The sequence below is a fragment of the Orcinus orca genome, chromosome 19 (genome assembly GCF_937001465.1).
Source record: "Orcinus orca chromosome 19, mOrcOrc1.1, whole genome shotgun sequence".
NCBI lineage: Eukaryota > Metazoa > Chordata > Mammalia > Artiodactyla > Delphinidae > Orcinus > Orcinus orca.
In genome coordinates this window covers 51,180,271-51,198,216 of record NC_064577.1, presented here as the reverse complement: position 1 = coordinate 51,198,216, position 17,946 = coordinate 51,180,271, and the positions used below count along the sequence as shown (strand labels likewise).

The following is a 17,946-nucleotide window of genomic DNA, read 5'->3' as shown; positions in this document are numbered from 1 at the left end:
TGTGATGGCTGGAGTAAGGAGAGAGTTGGAGTTAACCAGGATTTTACAAAGTGGGTTTGGCAGAAGGGTAAGTGACTTGAGAATTTACGCAAGGGGGTTATTATAATGACGCACCGAGAAAGGAGAGTAGTGAAGACTGTAGGGAACATGGATTAAAGGTCCTGGTGGAGTTAAATTGTTGACGTCCATATTCTGTAGGGAGTGACTTGGAAAGGTAGGAGCTGGTAGATGGAGAGTGGGATGCTTGAAATGGGTATTATGAAGGTTCTTAGTAATGACATGGCCTAGGGGATGATCATGGGACTGACTTGAAGTGGAGGACAAGATCATTGGAGGTGAGGAGGCCCATCTCCTCTGAATGTTGGAAGGATCATCTTTGTAGACACTGAAATCACTAAAAATTTATAAGAGCTGTGGTGGAAGGACAGTAATGTAGGTGCTAAATATTTGAGTAATGAGACCATATGATGTGGAGGTCTGCTGAAGACTCTGATGGTAGTAGGTAGTGAATGAAATAGTCCAACAGCATAGTTGTAAAGGGTTTTAGGGAGAAGGTAGGTGGCAATGACAAGCAAGAAACACATCTAACCTATCTCAAGGCCAGGTGATACAAGGGATGAAAGAAAAAACTGAGAGGGCTCAAGGAAAACAGTATCTTCAAGGGAGTCAAGTATCGGTAATGCAAGAAGGTGAAAGGAATGGAATACTCAGAGAAGAGGCTGAAGATATGAGATTTGTTAACGATAGACCTTTAGTTCCAGAGAGCACAGTGGAAGCGTTGGGGAGGTTGAAGAGGAAGGATATGAGTCCGGATTATTTTAAGGGACATACAGAGCTTAATGGAGATGAGAGACTGTGATATAAGGGATTACCTGGGAGATGTTGGCTTTTTGAGGTGACTGAGATATAGGACATGATTGGATTGATTCTTGGAGGAGATGATTCTCAAACCCTAGCCACTATGTCACCTAGGACTTCTAGATAGCTCATATAATAAAAACTGTCAGGCTTCCTGGTTATGCCATTGATTTATTTATTTTATTTCTAAAAGTAATGTTATGATTACAAATTCAAATAATACAGAAAAGTGAAACTTTTCATTTCCTACTACTGCTGTCCAGTTATTTAGAAGTGTGTGTACATGTCAACACCTAAATCCCTTTTTAAAATACTGATTCTCTTACTTCTTTCTCTTAACAATATATCTTGGACATCTGTCTGCAGCAGAATATATAGGTTTACCTTATTCTTTTTACTGGCTTTTTTTTTTTTTTTTTTTTGCTGTGCCACGCAGCTTGTGGGATCTTACTTCCCCAACCAGGGATCGAACCTGTGCCCCCTGCAGTGGAAGCACAGAGTGCTAACCACTGGACTGCCAGGGAATTCCCTGGCTTTTTAATGCATTGTGTTCCATTGTATTTAACCAGTGCCCTATTGATGGGACAGTTGAATTACTTCTAGGTTATCTCTGATTGACTAGAACTAAAAGAGGAGGGAAAAGGACTGCTGCTTTTTATTATAAGTCCTTTTGTATTTTTGATTTTTTATATAGTTAAAAATATATTTATATATGTTTGTACATGTATTTTTGGTTTTTATATATGCTATCTAAAAGTTATAATGAAGAAACACAAATATTAATTCCCTTAGAGACCACAACCAATTAATTGTGCTGCCAGATAATTTTGTGTTTGTGTTCATCTCCTAATAAACTTTGCCACTTGTATTTAATTGAAGAGTAGCTTGAGATTTTAGAAGAAGCCCATTTAAGGAAAAACTGTTACCATTTACATGGTAAATGGACTATTTACATGGTCAAAATTGGATTGTCTTCAGTACAACATAACAAAAACAAAATAGAATAAGAAAGCTAGATATCAAGGCTGATAGAACATTGCAACAATATCTACAACTTCAGGTTTAAAGTATTTACATTAATTAAGCCAACTTCATTTTCTAATGGAATTGACTTTTTATTTATTTATTTATTTTTAAATTTTTGGCTGCTTTGCGTCTTAGTTGCTGCGCATGAGCTTTCTCTAGTTGCAGCGAGCAGTGGCTACTCTTCATTGCGGTGCGCGAGCTTCTCATTGCAGTGGCTTCTCTTGTTGCGGTGGCTTCTCTTGTTGCGGAACATGGGCTCTAGGCAGGTGGGCTTCAGTAGTTGTGGCTTGCAGGCGTACTTGCTCTACAGCATGTGGGATCTTCCCGGACCAGCGATCGAACCCGTGTTCCCTGCATTGGCAGGCAGATTCATAACCAGTGGGCCACCAGTGAAGTCCCTGGAATTGACTTTATAATAGTAAATGTTATAAGTTCAAATGTATAAAATAAATGTGTACTTAAAACAAGTTATTCAGGGACTTCCCTGGTGGTCCAGTGGCTAAGACTCTGCGCTCCCAGTGCAGGGGGCCTGGGTTCGATCCCTGGTCAGGGAACTAGATCCCACATACTGCAACTAAGACTTCGCATGCTGCAACTAAAGATCCCGCATGCCGCAACTAAGACCTGGCACAGCCAAATAAATAAATAAATATTAAAAAAATAAATTTATTTATTTATTTTATTTTTGGCTGAGTTGGGTCTTCATTGCTCCGTGTGGGCTTTCTCAAGTTGTGGCGAGTGGGGGCTACTCTTCGTTGTGGTGCGTGGGCATCTCATTGTGGTGGCTTCTCTTGTTGCAGAGAACAGGCTCTGTAGGCACACGGGCTTCAATAGTTGTGGCACGCGGGCTCAGTGGTTGTGGCTCGTGGGCTGTAGAGCACAGGCTCAGTAGTTGTGGCACACGGGCCTAGTTGCTCCGTGGCATGTGGGATCTTCCCAGACCAGGGCTCGAACCCATGTCCCCTGCATCAGCAGGCGGATTCCCAACCAGTGCACCACCAGGGAAGTCCCTATTTTTAGTTTTTTTGAGAAACCTCCATATTGTTTTTCACAGTGGCTGCACCAATTTACATTCCCACCAAAAGTGTACGAGGGTTCCCTTTTCTCCACGTCCTCACCAACATTTGTTATTTGTGTTCTTTCTGATGATAGCCATTCTGATAGGTGTGAGGTGATATCTCATTGTGATTTTAATTTGTATCTGTCTGATTACTAGCGATGTTGAGCATCTTTTCATGCACCTGTTGGCCATCTGTATGTTTTCTTTGGAAAAATTCTATTCAGGTCTTCTGCCCATTTTTTTATTGGGTTGTTTGTTTTTTTGATGTTGAATTATATGAGCTGCTTATATATTTGGGATATTAACCCCTTATCAGCCACATCATTTGAAAGTGTTTTCTCCCATTCAGTAGGTTGTCTTTTCATTTTGTCAGTGGCTTCCTTTGCTGTGCAGAAGCTTTTAAGTTTAATTAGGTACCATTTGTTTATTTTTGCTTTTCTTTCCAGTGCTTTAGGGTGTAGATTCAAAAAAACATTGCTATGATTTATGTCAAAGAGTGTTCTGCCTATGTTTTCTTCGAGGAGTTTTATGGTTTCCCGTCTTACATTTAGGTCTGTAATCTATATTGAGTTTATTTTTGCATATGGTGTTAGAGAATGTTCTAGTTTCATTCTTTTACCTGTAGTTGTCCAGTTTTCCCAGCACCACTTATTGGAGTCTGTCTTTTCTCCATTGTAGAGTCTTGCCTCCTTTGTCATAGGTTAATTGATCATTAGTGTGTGGACTTACTTCTGGTCTCTCTGTTCTATTCCATTGATCTATGTCTCTGTTTTTGTGCCAGTACCATACTGTTTTGATGACTGTAGCTTTGTAGTATAGTTTGAAGTCAGACAGCATGATTCTTCTAGCTCTGTTCTTCTTTCTCAAGATTGTTTTGACTCTTCAGGGTCTTTTGTGTTTCCATACAAATTTTAAAACTACTTATTCTAGTTCTGTGAAAAATGCCCTTGGTATTTTCGGTAGGGATTGCATTGAATCTGTAGATTGCTATGAGTAGTATGGTCATTTTAGTAGTATTAATTCTTCTAATCCATCAACACAGTATATCTTTCCATCTGTTTGTGTCATCTTCAGTTTCTTTCATAAACTGCAGTATATTAACACAATGGAAAACTTCTCAGCAATAAAAAGGAATGGACTGTCAATGTACAATAATATGGATGAATCTCAAAAACATTTTGCTGAGTGAAAGAAGACTTACATAAAAAAATACATGGGGCTTCCCTGGTGGCGCAGTGGTTGAGAGTCCGCCTGCCGATGCAGGGGACGTGGGTTCGTGCCCCGTCCAGGAAGATCCCACATGCTGCGGAGCGGCTGGGCTCGTGAGCCATGGCCACTGAGCCTGTGCGTCTGGAGCCTGTGCTCTGCAACGGGAGAGGCCACAACAGTGAGAGGCCCACGTACAAAAAAAAAAAAACCAAAAAACCAAGCCAAACAAAAAGTACATGGTTTTATGAGTCTGTTTATATTACGTTCAAGAAGAGATGCAACTAATCTGTGGTGTGAAAAGTGAGACTAGTGGGAAGCTGGGGGTGGAGAATAACTGAAAAGGAGCATGAAGGAACTTTCTTGAGTACTGATGATGTCCTGTAGCTTTGTAGGAGAGTTACATAGGTACATGCACTTGTTGAAATTCAGTGAAAATACATATAAGATTTGCGTATTTTATTGTATGTAAATTTTGCTAGAACAAATATTGAATTCTAGTTAGTAATATGCATATTAAAATATTTAAGGGTAAGTATACTGATATCAGCATGTTGCTTTAAAACATAAAAAATAAGATGGATTGATGGATTGATCAGTAAATAGATGGGTAGCAAAATATTAATGGAAGAATCTAAGTGATGAGATTGTGAATAGTTACTGTAAAATTCTTTTAACTTTTCTGTACATTTGAAAATTTTCATCATAGAATACTGAGAAAGCAAAAAGCATTTAATACCCTCAAAAGTAGTTGCTTCCTTATTTACTTCACAGAGTGAAGCAATATAAGCAATTACCTTTGAAAGTTAAGTTACTTATTATGTTTCTGGCTGGATGTAAGTTGTCACAAAACTAATATGAAACACTGCTGGATTTATTTATGTTACCATGTTATTTTGTTTATATATGTCATTGAGAAATTAACTTATCTAATCTCAACTCGTGATTTCAAATTCTGGTAAGTTTGGAAGATCTTAATGGGATAAATTGTCATTATTTTCAGTATCAGGAAAATTTCTTCCTACCTCTGTCCTAAGAATTTTTTTAAGGTTCGATCACAATTTATAAGAACCAAGTACGGGACTTCCCTGGTGGGGCAGTGGTTAAGACTCCACGCTCCCAGTGCAGGGGGCCTGGATTCAATCCCTGGTCAGGGAACTAGATCCCACGTGCATGCCGCAACTAAGAGTTTGCATGCCACAACTAAGGAACCCATGTGCTGCAACTAAGGAGCCTGCAAGCTGAAACTAAGGAGCCTGTGAGCCGCAACCAAGGAGCCCGCCTGCCGCAACTAAGACCCGGGGCAACCAAATAAATAAATACTAAGAAAAAAAGAAGCAGGTATTCGCAAGACTATTTGTTGGAATTTCTATATAATCATGTGGATTAAAATAAAGTAGGAAAGTAAATTACAGCTTTTTCTCCTTGGTGATTTATTTAAATTCTGGTGAATGCAGTTGGTTTTGCACATATGTTAGCTGTACAGACTAGAAAGAAGGAATCTGCAACCTGCTACAGATTTTGCCTGGCTTCAGTTTTCCTTGGGTTTATTGGAATAATTTAGAGGGCAGGAAGGAGAATAAAAGGTAATTATAAACACTTTATAAATTTTGGTTGATTTGATATTTACTCTCAGTATTACTCAGTTGCTACAAATTTATATTTAAACAGGATCTCAACATTCCATCCAAAATACATGCAACAAATAACTAAAGATTTTAAGTTTACAGAGAAGAATCTGAGGGCAAAATGCCTAATACAGGGTCATAGCATAAATTAAGTAGCATAGAATAGGAGTTTAGAATTACAGATTTTTCTCACACATCAATTTTCCTTCTGGAATCATTTCTTTGCCTAATTTATTATGCTTCATAGTTGAATGTATTTGATTCAACTCATTGAATATGCACTCCTCAAGAAAGTATTATTTTGTCTTGTTTGCCATAGTCAAGAATCAAGATAGACTTAATGCATGTGCCTCAATATTATGTGAGTAATTATCACTCTCTGTCTGAAAAGCAGTTCAGAGAGTGATAAAAAAAAAAAGTAAGGGCTCATTACAGACTTTAAAATAGTAGAATAACAATGACATTGTCTGCTTCTCTCAGAAATCGCCAGGAAAAAGAAGAAGGGGGATGAACAAGAAAGAAAAATACAAACTCCATCTTCAGTAAGAGTAGGATGTATCTGTTAACACCAAATCAGAAAACTAAGGGCTACCAAATGCAACAAAGACCAAGTGGGTTTCAGAAAATGATGAGATAGAATGCTTTCATCTGAAGACCTCAGTGAAAGCCAGTAAGGTGTATGCTCCAGAAAAGGTGGTATTCTTTGTGGGGGCAAAAATAATTTTGGAACCTTTCACAGGCTACCAGCAGGGACTCCTCAATACCTAGTTTGGCACCAAGAAAGAAAAGAGGATAAGTTGAGTGAGGAATTGGAAATACACCATATTTTTAAAAAATGTATTTATTTGTTTTTATTTTTGGCTGTGTGGGTCTTTGTTGCTATGTGCGGGCTTTCTCTAGTTGCGACGAGCGGGGGCTACTCTTCGTTGTGGTGCGCGGGCCTCTCATTGTCGTGACTTCTCGTTGAAGAGCATGGGCTCTAGGTGCACAGGCTTCAGTAGTTGTGGCTCACTGACTTAGTTGCTCCACGGCATGTGGGATCTTCCCGGACCAGGGCTTAAACCCATGTGCCCTGCATTGGCAGGCGGATTCTTAACCTCTGCGCAGCCAGGGAAGTCCCAAGAGACTCTGTATTATTAGCAGCTTTGTTGGCTAGGGAGAAGTCAAGAATAAAATAACTCCCTCACACAACCTTGGGTCCTCAGAAACTTCATTCTGAGCTACATGAACGTCTTATGAAGAGCTGGTCCAGGAAAAACGTACTTCATTTATAGATTATTATCATAAAGGAACCAGCAGGGATTTTATATAAAGAGATTACAATTTTAGAAAGTTGAAGTAGGGACTTCCCTGGTGGTCGAGTTGTTGAGACCCTGCACTTCCACTGCAGGGGGCATAGGTTCGATCCCTGCTCAGGGAACTAAGATCGTGCATGCCGAGCAGCATGGCAACATAAATAAATAAAAATTTTAAAAAGTTGACATAAACAAAAATAAAATAAATGGCAATTGAAAAATATTCCTGATGAAAGTTGCAATAAGATAAATTGTCTTGAATGATAATTTTAAAAAATTAATCTTGCAAGTTCTTTGATAAAAGTAGAACTCAAAGCAGAGAGGTCAAGGAAGGGTTAGTGCAAAAGGTGAAGTTTAGCTAACAGAGCTTGAAAAATAAGGGGAAGAGAAAAATTAAATTGTCAATGAAATGAGGGGCATATTGGAAGCAGGAAAAAGAATAGACACTTCTGGAAAACACAGTAAGGTACACGGAGGGTAAAATTGAGAAAAAATGAACAAAATGAAATGGAACTTAACCACATGTCTAAAAGGAATAAAGACCCAGTGTTAGATGTGGCACATGGGTAAAGGAGAATAATTGTTGTCCTTGAAGAATAAAACTCAAGTAATACAATATAATATTTACAGGTATTTTTCAAAGGAACTGCTCAAAACAAATGCAGATTTGAATCTATAGATTGACAGGGCACATAATGAGTCAGGAAGAATTTACATAGAACAATTAACGTTAAGGCATAATCTAGTAGTGTTATTGTACTGCCAAAAAAAACTTTTTTAATGATTCCAGAGTAAAAGAATAAACATGACAGGGAGAAAGATTCAAATTGGTTTCAGAATTCTCAGAAAAGTTCAGTGTCAGAAGACAGTAGAGCAATGTAAAGTCCTCAAGGATGGGAAGTGTGACCTAAGAATTTTATATCTACTCAAACTGTTGTTCAGGTGAAAAGGCAATGGTTTTAAACATGCAAAAACTCAGAAAATATAATTTCCCTAATGCCTTCTTGAGAAACTACTGGAGGACATACTTTAGATAACCAAGTGATGAAAATATAGCAAAAGGCTTGATATGAGCATTGAATCCATAGGATTAATGGGGGGCTTACTATTCTAGGACAGAATTTATATATTATAAACTCTGACATGTAGATATTATATGACTCAGAAGCATTGGGAGGATAAGGGGGGGAGATAGTAGAAAGCTGTAAAACTACAGAGGATGTACTCTAGCAAAATCTAAAAAGCTAGTTGATAAGAAAAGAAGATGAGGGATCTAGGAAATGGGAAACCAAACACAGAAAAGCTCCATAAGAAAGTCCCAGGGTGTCATTTGTACAGCAAGACTGTAGAGTCCAGGGTTTTCCAGGAGAAAAAAGAGAAACTGATTTGCTTGAACATACGGAAAAAATCATTGAATCGTGTGCCACAATGTTGTTGGAGCATTTGGAAAGAATCACTGATAGGTATGTTGAAAACAAATCAAATGGGAAAAAGTGAGGCAGTCATCAGCTCTAGGAAAAAAAAGTTGTACAAGAAAAGGGTTGTGATCTTACTATACGCTTCAGAAATTCACACTTTGTATACCTGGAATATATATATATATATATGTATATATTTATTTATTTATTTATTTTTTTGCTGTATGCAGGCCCCTCACTGTTGTGGCCTCTCCCGTTGCGGAGCACAGGCTCCGGACGCGCAGGCTCAGCGGCCATATCAATATTGTATTCAGAATGTATATGTAACAGCTTATGACCTAAAGTAATATCTAGAAATAGTGATGTGGATTAGTAGAATCATTAAACAGCGTTCTATTTCTGGTTGTGTTTCAAAGAATAATTGTGTTTCATCTTAGTAAAGCCCCTGTTTTTTTTAAAAAAAAAATATATAGTTGGATATATAATATTATGTTAGTTTCAGGTGTACTACAGAGATTTGACATTCGCATACATTATGAAATGATCACCACAGTAAGTCTAGCACCCATCTGTCCCCATACAGTTATTACAATACTATTGAAGAGTATTCCTTATGCTGTGTATTATATCTCCACGGCTTATTTATTTTATAACTGAAGGTTTTTACCTCTTTATCTCCTCCACCTATTTTGTTCCCCACCCCCACCCCTCCCCTCTGGCAGCCACCTGGTTGTTCTCTGTATCTATGAGTCTGTTTTCATTTTTTTGTTTTTTAGATTCCACATATAATTGAGATCATACAGTATTTGTCTTTCTCTGTTTGACTTATTTCCTGAGCATAATACCCTCTATATCCATTCATGTTGTCGCAATGGCAAAATTTCAATTTTTTATGGCTGAGTAATAATATTCCATTGTATATATACACCACATCTTCTTTATCCATTCGTCTATTGACAGACACTTAGGTTGCTTCCATATCTTGGCTATTGTAAAAAGTGCTACAGTGAATTTCAGGGTATATATATGCTTTCAAATTCATACTTTTTTAAGGTAAATACCCAGAAGTGAAATTGCTGGATCATATGGCAGTTCTATATTTAATTTTTTGAGGAACCATCATACTGTTTTCTGTAGTGGTTGTACCATTTTACAATCCCACCAACAGTACACGAAGATTCCCTTTTCTCCACATCCTCACCAACACCTGTTATTCGTGGTCTTTTTTTTTTTTTTTTTTTTTTTTTTTGCGGTACGCAGGCCTCTCACTGTTGTGGCCTCTCCCGTTGCGGAGCACAGGCTCCGGACGCGCAGGCTCAGCGGCCATGGCTCACGGGCCCAGCCTCTCCGCGGCACGTGGGATCTTCCCGGACGGGGGCACGAACCCCTGTCCCCTGCATCGGCAGGCGGACTTTCAACCACTGCGCTACCAGGGAAGCCCTCATGGTCTTTTTGATGATAGCCATTCTGACAGGTATGAAATGGTATCCCTTTGTGGTTTTGATTTATATTTCCTTGATGATTAGTGATGTTGAGCATCTTTCCACGTGTCTGTTGGCTATCAGTATGTCTTATTTGGAAAAATGTCTATTCAGGCCCTCTGCCCATTGTCTAGTCAGGTTGTTTGTTTTTGTTGGTGTTGAGTTGTATGAGTGCTTTGTATACGGTAAGTCCCCTACATATGAACCTTCAAGTTGCAAACTTTCAAAGATATGAACGTGGTCTTCAGCAACTTAGTGACCCTCAGTGACAAGCTGGAGCTAGATCTGCAAGAGGATGACTTCATCAGACTCCTTGCTGTGCAACACGAGGAGCTAACTAACGAAGACCTGGTGGAATCGGAGGCCCAGAGAAAGGACACAGAAACAAGAGGAAGAAGTAGTAACTGAAGAACCGAAGAGACTCACGATGCAGGAAATGACAAGGGGATTTTCTTTATTTGACCAGGCACTGTTAGTTTTAGAGGCACAGGACCCGAACATAGAACGGTACATGAGGGTTGCAGCCGCCATTCAGAATGCAATCCAGTGCTACTGTGTCATCTATGACGAGAAAAAAAGAGCTACTACCCAGACATCACTGGATCATTTTTTCAGGAGGGTAGATAGAATTGAATCCAGCAAGGAACCAGAACCTGTGCCATCACCGTCAGGTGTGAGTGAAACTGCAGCTTGCCCTCCATCTCCTATTGCTGACGATCCTTCAGCTCTACCATCTCCCACCTCCTCTCCCTCCTCCAGTAAGTCTTCTTGCCTGTTCACTTGATGCCAGCCCCTGTATGCCAGCTGTTGTACTGTACTACTGTACTTTTCAAGGTACTGTACTGTAATATTAAAAGTGTTTTCTTTATTTTTTGTGTTTTTTATGTATTATTTGTGTGAAAAGTATTATTAACCTATTACAGTACAGTACTATATAGCCGACTGTGTTAGTTGGATACCTAGGCTAACTTCGTTGGACTTATGAACAAATTGGACTTATGACGGTGCTCTCGGAACAGAACTCATGCGTATGTAGGGGACTTACTGTATTTTAGTGGTGGCTTTACGATTTTCTATATGTAGTATCAAGCCATCTGCAAATAGTGACAGTATTACTTTTTCCTTTCCAATTTGGATTTATTTTATTTCTTTTGCTTGTCTGACTTCTGTGGCTAGGACTTTCAATACTATGTTGAATAAAAGTGGGGGCAATGGGCATTCTTGTCTTGTTCCTGATCTTAGAGGAAATGCTTTCAGGTTTTCATCGTTGACTGTGATGTTGGCTGTGGTTTGTAACTGTTGGCCTCTATTATGTTGAGCTATATTTTCTCTATACCTACTTTGATGAGGTTTTTTTTTTATCACAAGTGGATGATGAATTTTGTCAGAAACTTTTATGCATCTGTTGAGATGATCATATGATTTTTATTCTTCAGTTTGTTAATGTGGTGTATCACATTGATTGATTTGTGTATATTGAACCATCCTTGCATCCCTGGGATAAATCCTACTCGATCATGGTGTATGATCCTTTTAATGTGTTGTTGAATTCAGTTTGCTAATATTTTGTTGAGGATTTTTACTTCTATGTTTATCAGTGATATTGGCCTCTAATTTTCATTTTTTGTGGTGTCTGGTTTTAGTGTCAGGGTAATGCTAACCTTATAGAATGAGTTTGGAAGCATTCCTTCCTCTCCAAATTTTTGGAATAGTTTGAGAAAGATAGATGTTAACTCTTCTCTAAATGTTTGGTAGAATTCACCTGTGAAGCTCTCTGGTCCTGGACATTTATTTGTCAGGATTTTTTTTTTTAAACTGATTTTGTTTTAATTTTGTTTTAATTTTAATTTTTTAATTAAAAAATTTTTAATTTTAAACTGATTTAATTTAATTTTGTTACTAGTGATTGGTCTGTCCATATTTTCTATTTCTTTCTGATTCAGTCTTCAAGATTGTATGTTTCAGGCTTCCCTGGTGGTACAGTGGTTGAGAGTCTGCCTGCTGATGCAGGGGACACGGGTTCGTGCCCCGGTCTGGGAAGATCCCACATGCCGCGGAACGGCTGGGCCCGTGAGCCATGGCCACTGAGCCTGCGCGTCCGGAGCCTGTGCTCCACAATGGGAGAGGCCCCAACAGTGAGAGGCCCACGTACCGCAAAAAAAAAAAAAAGATTGTGTTTCTAGGAATTCACCTATTTCTTCTAGGATGACAAATTTATTGGCATGTCATTGTTCATAGTAATCTCTTATGATCCTCTGTATTTCTCTGGTGTCAGTTGTAACTTCTCCTTTTTAATTTCTGATTTTTAAAATTTGAGCCTCTTTTTTTTTCTTGATGAGTCTGGCTTAAGGTTTATCAATTTCGTTTATATTTTTAAAGAACCAGCTCTTAGTTTCATCAGTGTTTTCTACTTCCTAGTCTCTATTTCATTTCTGCTCTGCTCTTTATTATTTCTTTCCTTCTACTAACTTTGAGTTTCCTTTGTTCTTCTTGTCGTTTCTTTAGATGTAAGTTTAGATTGCTTTTTTGAGATTTTTCATGTTTCCTGAGGTAGGCTTGTGTCACTAGACTTCCCTTTTAGAACTGCTTTTGCTGCATCCCATAGATTTTGGATCACTGTGTATCCAATGTACTACTGTCACTTTCTCCCTATATGTTTGTTAATATTTGCTTTATGTATTTAGATGCTTCTATGTTGGGTGCATATATATTTACAATTGCTATATCTTCTTGTTGGATTCATCACTCTATCATTATGTAATGTCATTCTTTGTCTTTATTATAGCTTTGTTTTAAAGGCTACTTTTTTAATATAAGTATTGCTACTCCATCTTTCTTTTTGTTTCCATTTGCATGGATTAACTTTTTCCATCCCCTCACTTTCACTCTGTGTGTATTTTTTTTTTTATTTTAAAGAAATTATTATTGATGTTCGAAATTATTTAACGTCACGGATATTAGAACATGAATGAAAAAACCTCCACATGATTTTAAGAGTCTCCTATAATTTTTCTAATAGTTTACTATGTCTATTTTATTTTACATTTAGATCCTAATTCATTAGGATTTTATGTTTGTGTGAGATATGCAATACAAAGAGATTTCCCCCGTTCAAGTGGAAAACCAATTGTCAACCATTCATTGAATAGTTCTGGCTTTCCCAGCTGACGTGAAATGCCTTCTTTCTCACTAGCTGAACCCCCTTTCCTGAGATGCCTCGTGAGTGTGCCCTGAAGTGAGTGAGGTAAGCTCACCAACCTGGGCTCCTCTTCTACAAGGCACAGCTACTGTCATAGCCTCTGCGGAGACAGCAGGGAGCATGCAACACATGGAAGTGCTCAGAGGCCATCAGCAAGAACCCCGCCCCATAATAACCAGGCAGTGTGGGAGCCTCAAGGCTCTGGTACTGACCACAGGGTGGGGGCTAAGGGGACGGCCGCCTGCTCAGCTAGGGGAAGCTTGCTCTCTTCAGCTGGTCCCGCTTCTCCTGCAGCTTGCACGCCTGGCTGTCCAAGCAGCTGACCCTGTGTTGCAGGGTCTTTAGCTTGCTGTTCTTCTCCTCCTGCTCCCATAGGAAGCACATTTTGTTCTTGTTCTGCCAGGATGAGAAGCAGCAGGACTGCAACAAACTGACGAGTTTGTAGGCCCCCAATGCTGCCAGGATGCTCTCCTTGATGAACATGGGGCTGGTGTCCCTGTGCTCACTTAGCACAGCTTCTGTGCCTGGCTTCAGGGTAACATCTGTTGGAGGGGTGGAGGGGCTCTGGGAGGGCTTCTGAGGCATTGCTGTGAGGGACAAACTTGTGGGGCTCTGTGCCAAGCCCTTCTTGGGCCCCAGGCTGGTTTTACTGCAGTCAGGCTCCATGTCTCTCTTCAGCCTCTGTCGGTCAGCAGGCTCTCGGGACAGACAGCCTCTTTCCGGCATGCTTGGAGGAGAAACTGTAAGAATGAAGTGAGCCAGTAAATTTGCAGGCCCCAGGTACTGGGGGGATAAAGTCATCCATGGAAATGCCACTCTTACCTACCAGGCCCCCATCAGGGGAGGTGGTGTTCTGATTGCCAGCATCTACAGCAGACATGTTTGCTTCTCCCTGGCTGTCTAATGCTGCGCTAGCCAGATCGGCTTCTGGAGTACTTCCAGAGGCTGCTGCACCAGTTTCTGACTGGTGGCTTCTGGGCTGGCCCTGGGTGCAGTTTTACCCTACAGTGCAGCTCACTTCAACTTGCAGGACTCCAGCTTGACCACTGGGTTTTCACTTGAGGATGTTGATGACCCTGCAGCTCCTTGCCTGTCTGCTTCACTCACATGTCCCCTCAAGCCCCCTGAGGACTTTCTGGTATCCGTTCTCCTGGTGCATCCACGGCCTCCAGCTCCCTTCTTCTCAGTGAGGTGGAAGATGGAAGTCATGGCCACGATCTTGAGCAGTCAGTGCTCATCCTCCAGCCCCGTGGAGAAGCTTTCTTTGGTGAAGTGTTCATTACTGTGGAAAGACTACTTAGTGGGGGTCCAGTTATCCTTCTGAACAGCCTTTAATAACTGGATCAGACATTTTGAGTCCCTTAGGGGGAAACCTGTGGCAGGAGACAGCGTGCTTCTCCCCCTTGCCCTGTCAGTTGGAGTAATTTACAGCTGCGCAAAAGATCACCATCTCGGGCCTTGGGCTGTCCTGCCACTGCCAGGCTCCAGGCCTTGCCTCGTTGAGCCCAGACCAGGGCAGGACCGCCCTGAGGGGAGGGTGCAAGGCAACATGGCTGCAGGACATGGGAGCCTGGCACACAGCTCCCACTGTATGGCAAGATGGCAAGATGGCGGCACCCAGCTGCCTGCCACCTGGGCAACCGGCCCTAGGCCTGTCTTTGTGTGTCTTTAGACCAGAAACGAGTGCTTGTAGGCAGCGTATATATGGGTCTTGTTATCCATTCAGCCACTCTATGTCTTTTGATTGGCGCATTTAGTCTGTTTACACTTAAAATAATTACTGATAGGTATGTACTTATTGCCATTTTGTTTTCTGCTTTTTTTAGTTCTTCTCTGTTCCTTTCTTCTCATTTTGCTCTATTCCCCTGTGATTTTTTTTTTTTTTGGCGGTACGCGGGCCTCTCACTGTTGTGGCCTCTCCCGTTGCGGAGCACAGGCTCCGGATGCACAGGCTCAGTGGCCATGGCTCACGGGCCTAGCCGCTCCACGGCATGTGGGATCCTCCTGGACCGGGGCACGAACCCGTGTCCCCTGCATCGGCAGGCGGACCCTCAACCACTGCACCACCAGGGAAGCCCCTCCCCTGTGATTTGATGACTATCTTTAGTGATTTGTTTGGATTCCTTTCTATTTTTTCTATATGTATCTATTGTAGGTTTTTGGTTTGTGGTTACCATGAGGTTCATATATAGCAGTATATATATATATATGTATGTATGAATGATTATTTTAAGTTGATTATCTCCTAAGTTCAAAGGCATTCTAATCGCCCTACATTTTTACTCCCCTCACCACATTTAATGTTTTTTTGTTTTAATTAATTAATTATTATTTGTTTTTGTCTGTGTTGGGTCCTTGTTGCTGCACGTGGGCTTTCTGTAGTTGCGGCGAATGGGGGCTACTCTTTGTTGCAGTGTGGGGCTTCTCATTGTGGTGGCTTCTCTTGTTGCGGAGCAAGGGCTCTAGGCACGCGGGCTTCAGTAGTTGTGGCATGCGAGTTCAGTAGTTGCGGCTCGCGGGCTCTAGAGCGCAGACTCAGCAGTTGTGGCGCATGGGTTTGGTTGCTCCGCGGTATGTGGGATCTTCCCAGACCAGGGCTTGAACCCGTGTCCCCTGCATTGGCAGGCAGATTCTTAACCACTGCGCCACCAGGGAAGTCCCCACATTTAATGTTTTTGATGTTATATTTCACATCTTGTTGTTTTGTATATCCCTTAACTACTTGTAGATATAGATGGTTTTACTACCTTTTTTTTTTTTTCGGTACGCGGGCCTCTCACTGTTTTGGCTTCTTCCATTGCGGAGCACAGGCTCCGGACGCGCAGGCTCAGCAGCCATGGCTCATGGGCCCAGCCGCTCCGCGGCATGTGGGATCTTCCCGGACCGGGGCACGAACCCGTGTCCCCTGCATCGGCAGGCGGACTCTCAACCACTGCGCCACCAGGGAAGCCCGGTTTTACTACTTTTGTCCTTTAACCTTCCTACGAGCTACATAAGTGATTGATCTATTACCTTTACTGTATGTTTGCCTTTACTAGTGAGATTTTTCTTTTCATAATTTTGATATTTCTAGTTGTGGCCTTTTCTTTCCTGTTTAGAGAAGTCCCTTGAACATTTCTCTTAAAGCTGGTTTAATGGTGCTAAATTTTTTAGCTTTTGTTTGTAAAACTTTTTGTCTCTGCTTCAAATCTGAATGATTAACCTCGTCGGGTAGAGTATTCTTAGTAAGTTTTTTCCTCTTATCCCTTTGAATATATCATGTCACTCCCTTCTGGCCTGCAAAGTGTCTGCTAAAAAGTCAGCTGATAGTCTTATGGGAGTTCCCTAATACCTCACTAGTTGCTTTTCTCTTGCTGCTTTTAAGATTTTCTCTTTAATTTTTGCCGTTTTCATTATAATGTGTCTTGGTATAAATCTCTCTGGGTTCATCTTGTTTGGGCTTCTCTGTGCTTCCTGGACCTGGATGTCTGTTTCCTTTCCCAGGTCAGGGAAGTTTTCAGTTATTATTTCTTCAAATAGTTCCTCTGCCCCTTTCCCTCTCTCCTCTCCTTCTGGGACTTCTATAATGTGAGCGTTATTATGCTTGATGTTGTCTCAGAGGTTTCTTAAACTATCCTGCTTTCTTTACAATTCTCTTCTCTGTTGAGTTTGGGTGATTTCTACTACTCTCTTTTCCAGATTGCTGATCCATGCCTCTGTATAATCCGATCTACCATTGATTACTTCTAGTGTATTTTAAAATTTCAGTTACTGTATGCTTTAGCTCTGTTTGGTTCTTCTTTATGTTTTGTCTTTGTTGAAATTCTCGCTGTTCCTCCATTCTTCTTCCACATTTGCTGAGCATCCTGACGATCATTACCTTGAACTCTTTATTGGGCAGATGGCTTATCTCTACATTTAGTTCTTTTTCTGAAGTTCTTGTCTTGTTCCATTGTTTGGAACATATTCCTCTGTATCCTCATTTTGCCCAATTATCTGTTTATTTCTATGTGTTAGGTCAGTTGATTATGTTTCCTGATCTTGAAGAAGTGGCCTTTTTTAGGAGACATCCTGTGGGGCCCCACAGCACACTCCCCTCTGGTCACCAGAGTTATATGCTCTAGGTGTGCTCCCTGTGTGGGCTGAATGGTCCCTTATGTTGTGATGAGCTGACTGCTGTAGGTGCACTGGTAGGCAGGGCTGGCCCCTGGTCTGGTTGGCCGTGAGGCTGTGTCTTGTGCAGTGGCTGTGCGCCCACTGGAGGGCAGGTTGACTCTGCAACCCAGGAGGTACATGGGGCTGCTGGCCTCCTGGTTGTTGGGCTGGGGCCCCCCATGGCTGTCTGCACAGCCTAGGGGGTTTGGAAGCCCCTGCTTTCTTAAAACTGGTCAATGGTTTAAAAATATTGGTTGAATTAAAGTTCCTACTAAAAAGCCATACATATTTTAAATTTTTGAATACATTATCTCTTAGTGAAAGGGACTAGAGATAGCATAAACCAGTTACTTGAGTTGACAACAAAAGTGTAAATATGACCATAGTTCCTGTTTGCCAATGGTTATCACCTGTTTACGAATACTAGCCCAAGTTTCATAGCCTACATGTAAGAACTCAACATCATGTTATGTGACATACTCTTATGTAAATGTATTGATTTTCTCCTCTTAAGGAACATTCATTCTAAGAAGTTAGGGAATGGCTTAAATATATATCAATATAAATCAGAAAGACAGAAGTTTATTTATTCAGCAAATACTTATTGATCACTGTGTGCCAGGCACTGATCTGAGCATCAG

At 40.8% G+C, this 17,946-nt stretch overlaps 2 protein-coding genes across 5 annotated transcripts in view; one reads left to right on the top strand and one right to left on the bottom strand.

Moving 5' to 3' along the window:
• The window catches only part of PPM1E (protein phosphatase, Mg2+/Mn2+ dependent 1E), a 196,396-nt gene that overhangs the window by 144,341 nt on the left and 34,109 nt on the right, over positions 1–17,946 (top strand). The window lies entirely within an intron of this gene.
• On the bottom strand, positions 12,490–14,982 carry LOC105748093 (peroxynitrite isomerase THAP4-like). Its single transcript, XM_033431674.2, has one exon. It carries the CDS (start codon positions 13,970–13,972, stop codon positions 13,421–13,423), a length of 552 nt encoding a protein of 183 aa, XP_033287565.1. The 5' UTR covers positions 13,973–14,982; the 3' UTR covers positions 12,490–13,420.

Coding starts and splice junctions, on each gene's coding strand:
- LOC105748093 (XM_033431674.2), bottom strand. CDS start 13,972: ATGACTTTATCCCCCCAGTACCTGGGGCCTGCAAATTTACTGGCTCAC.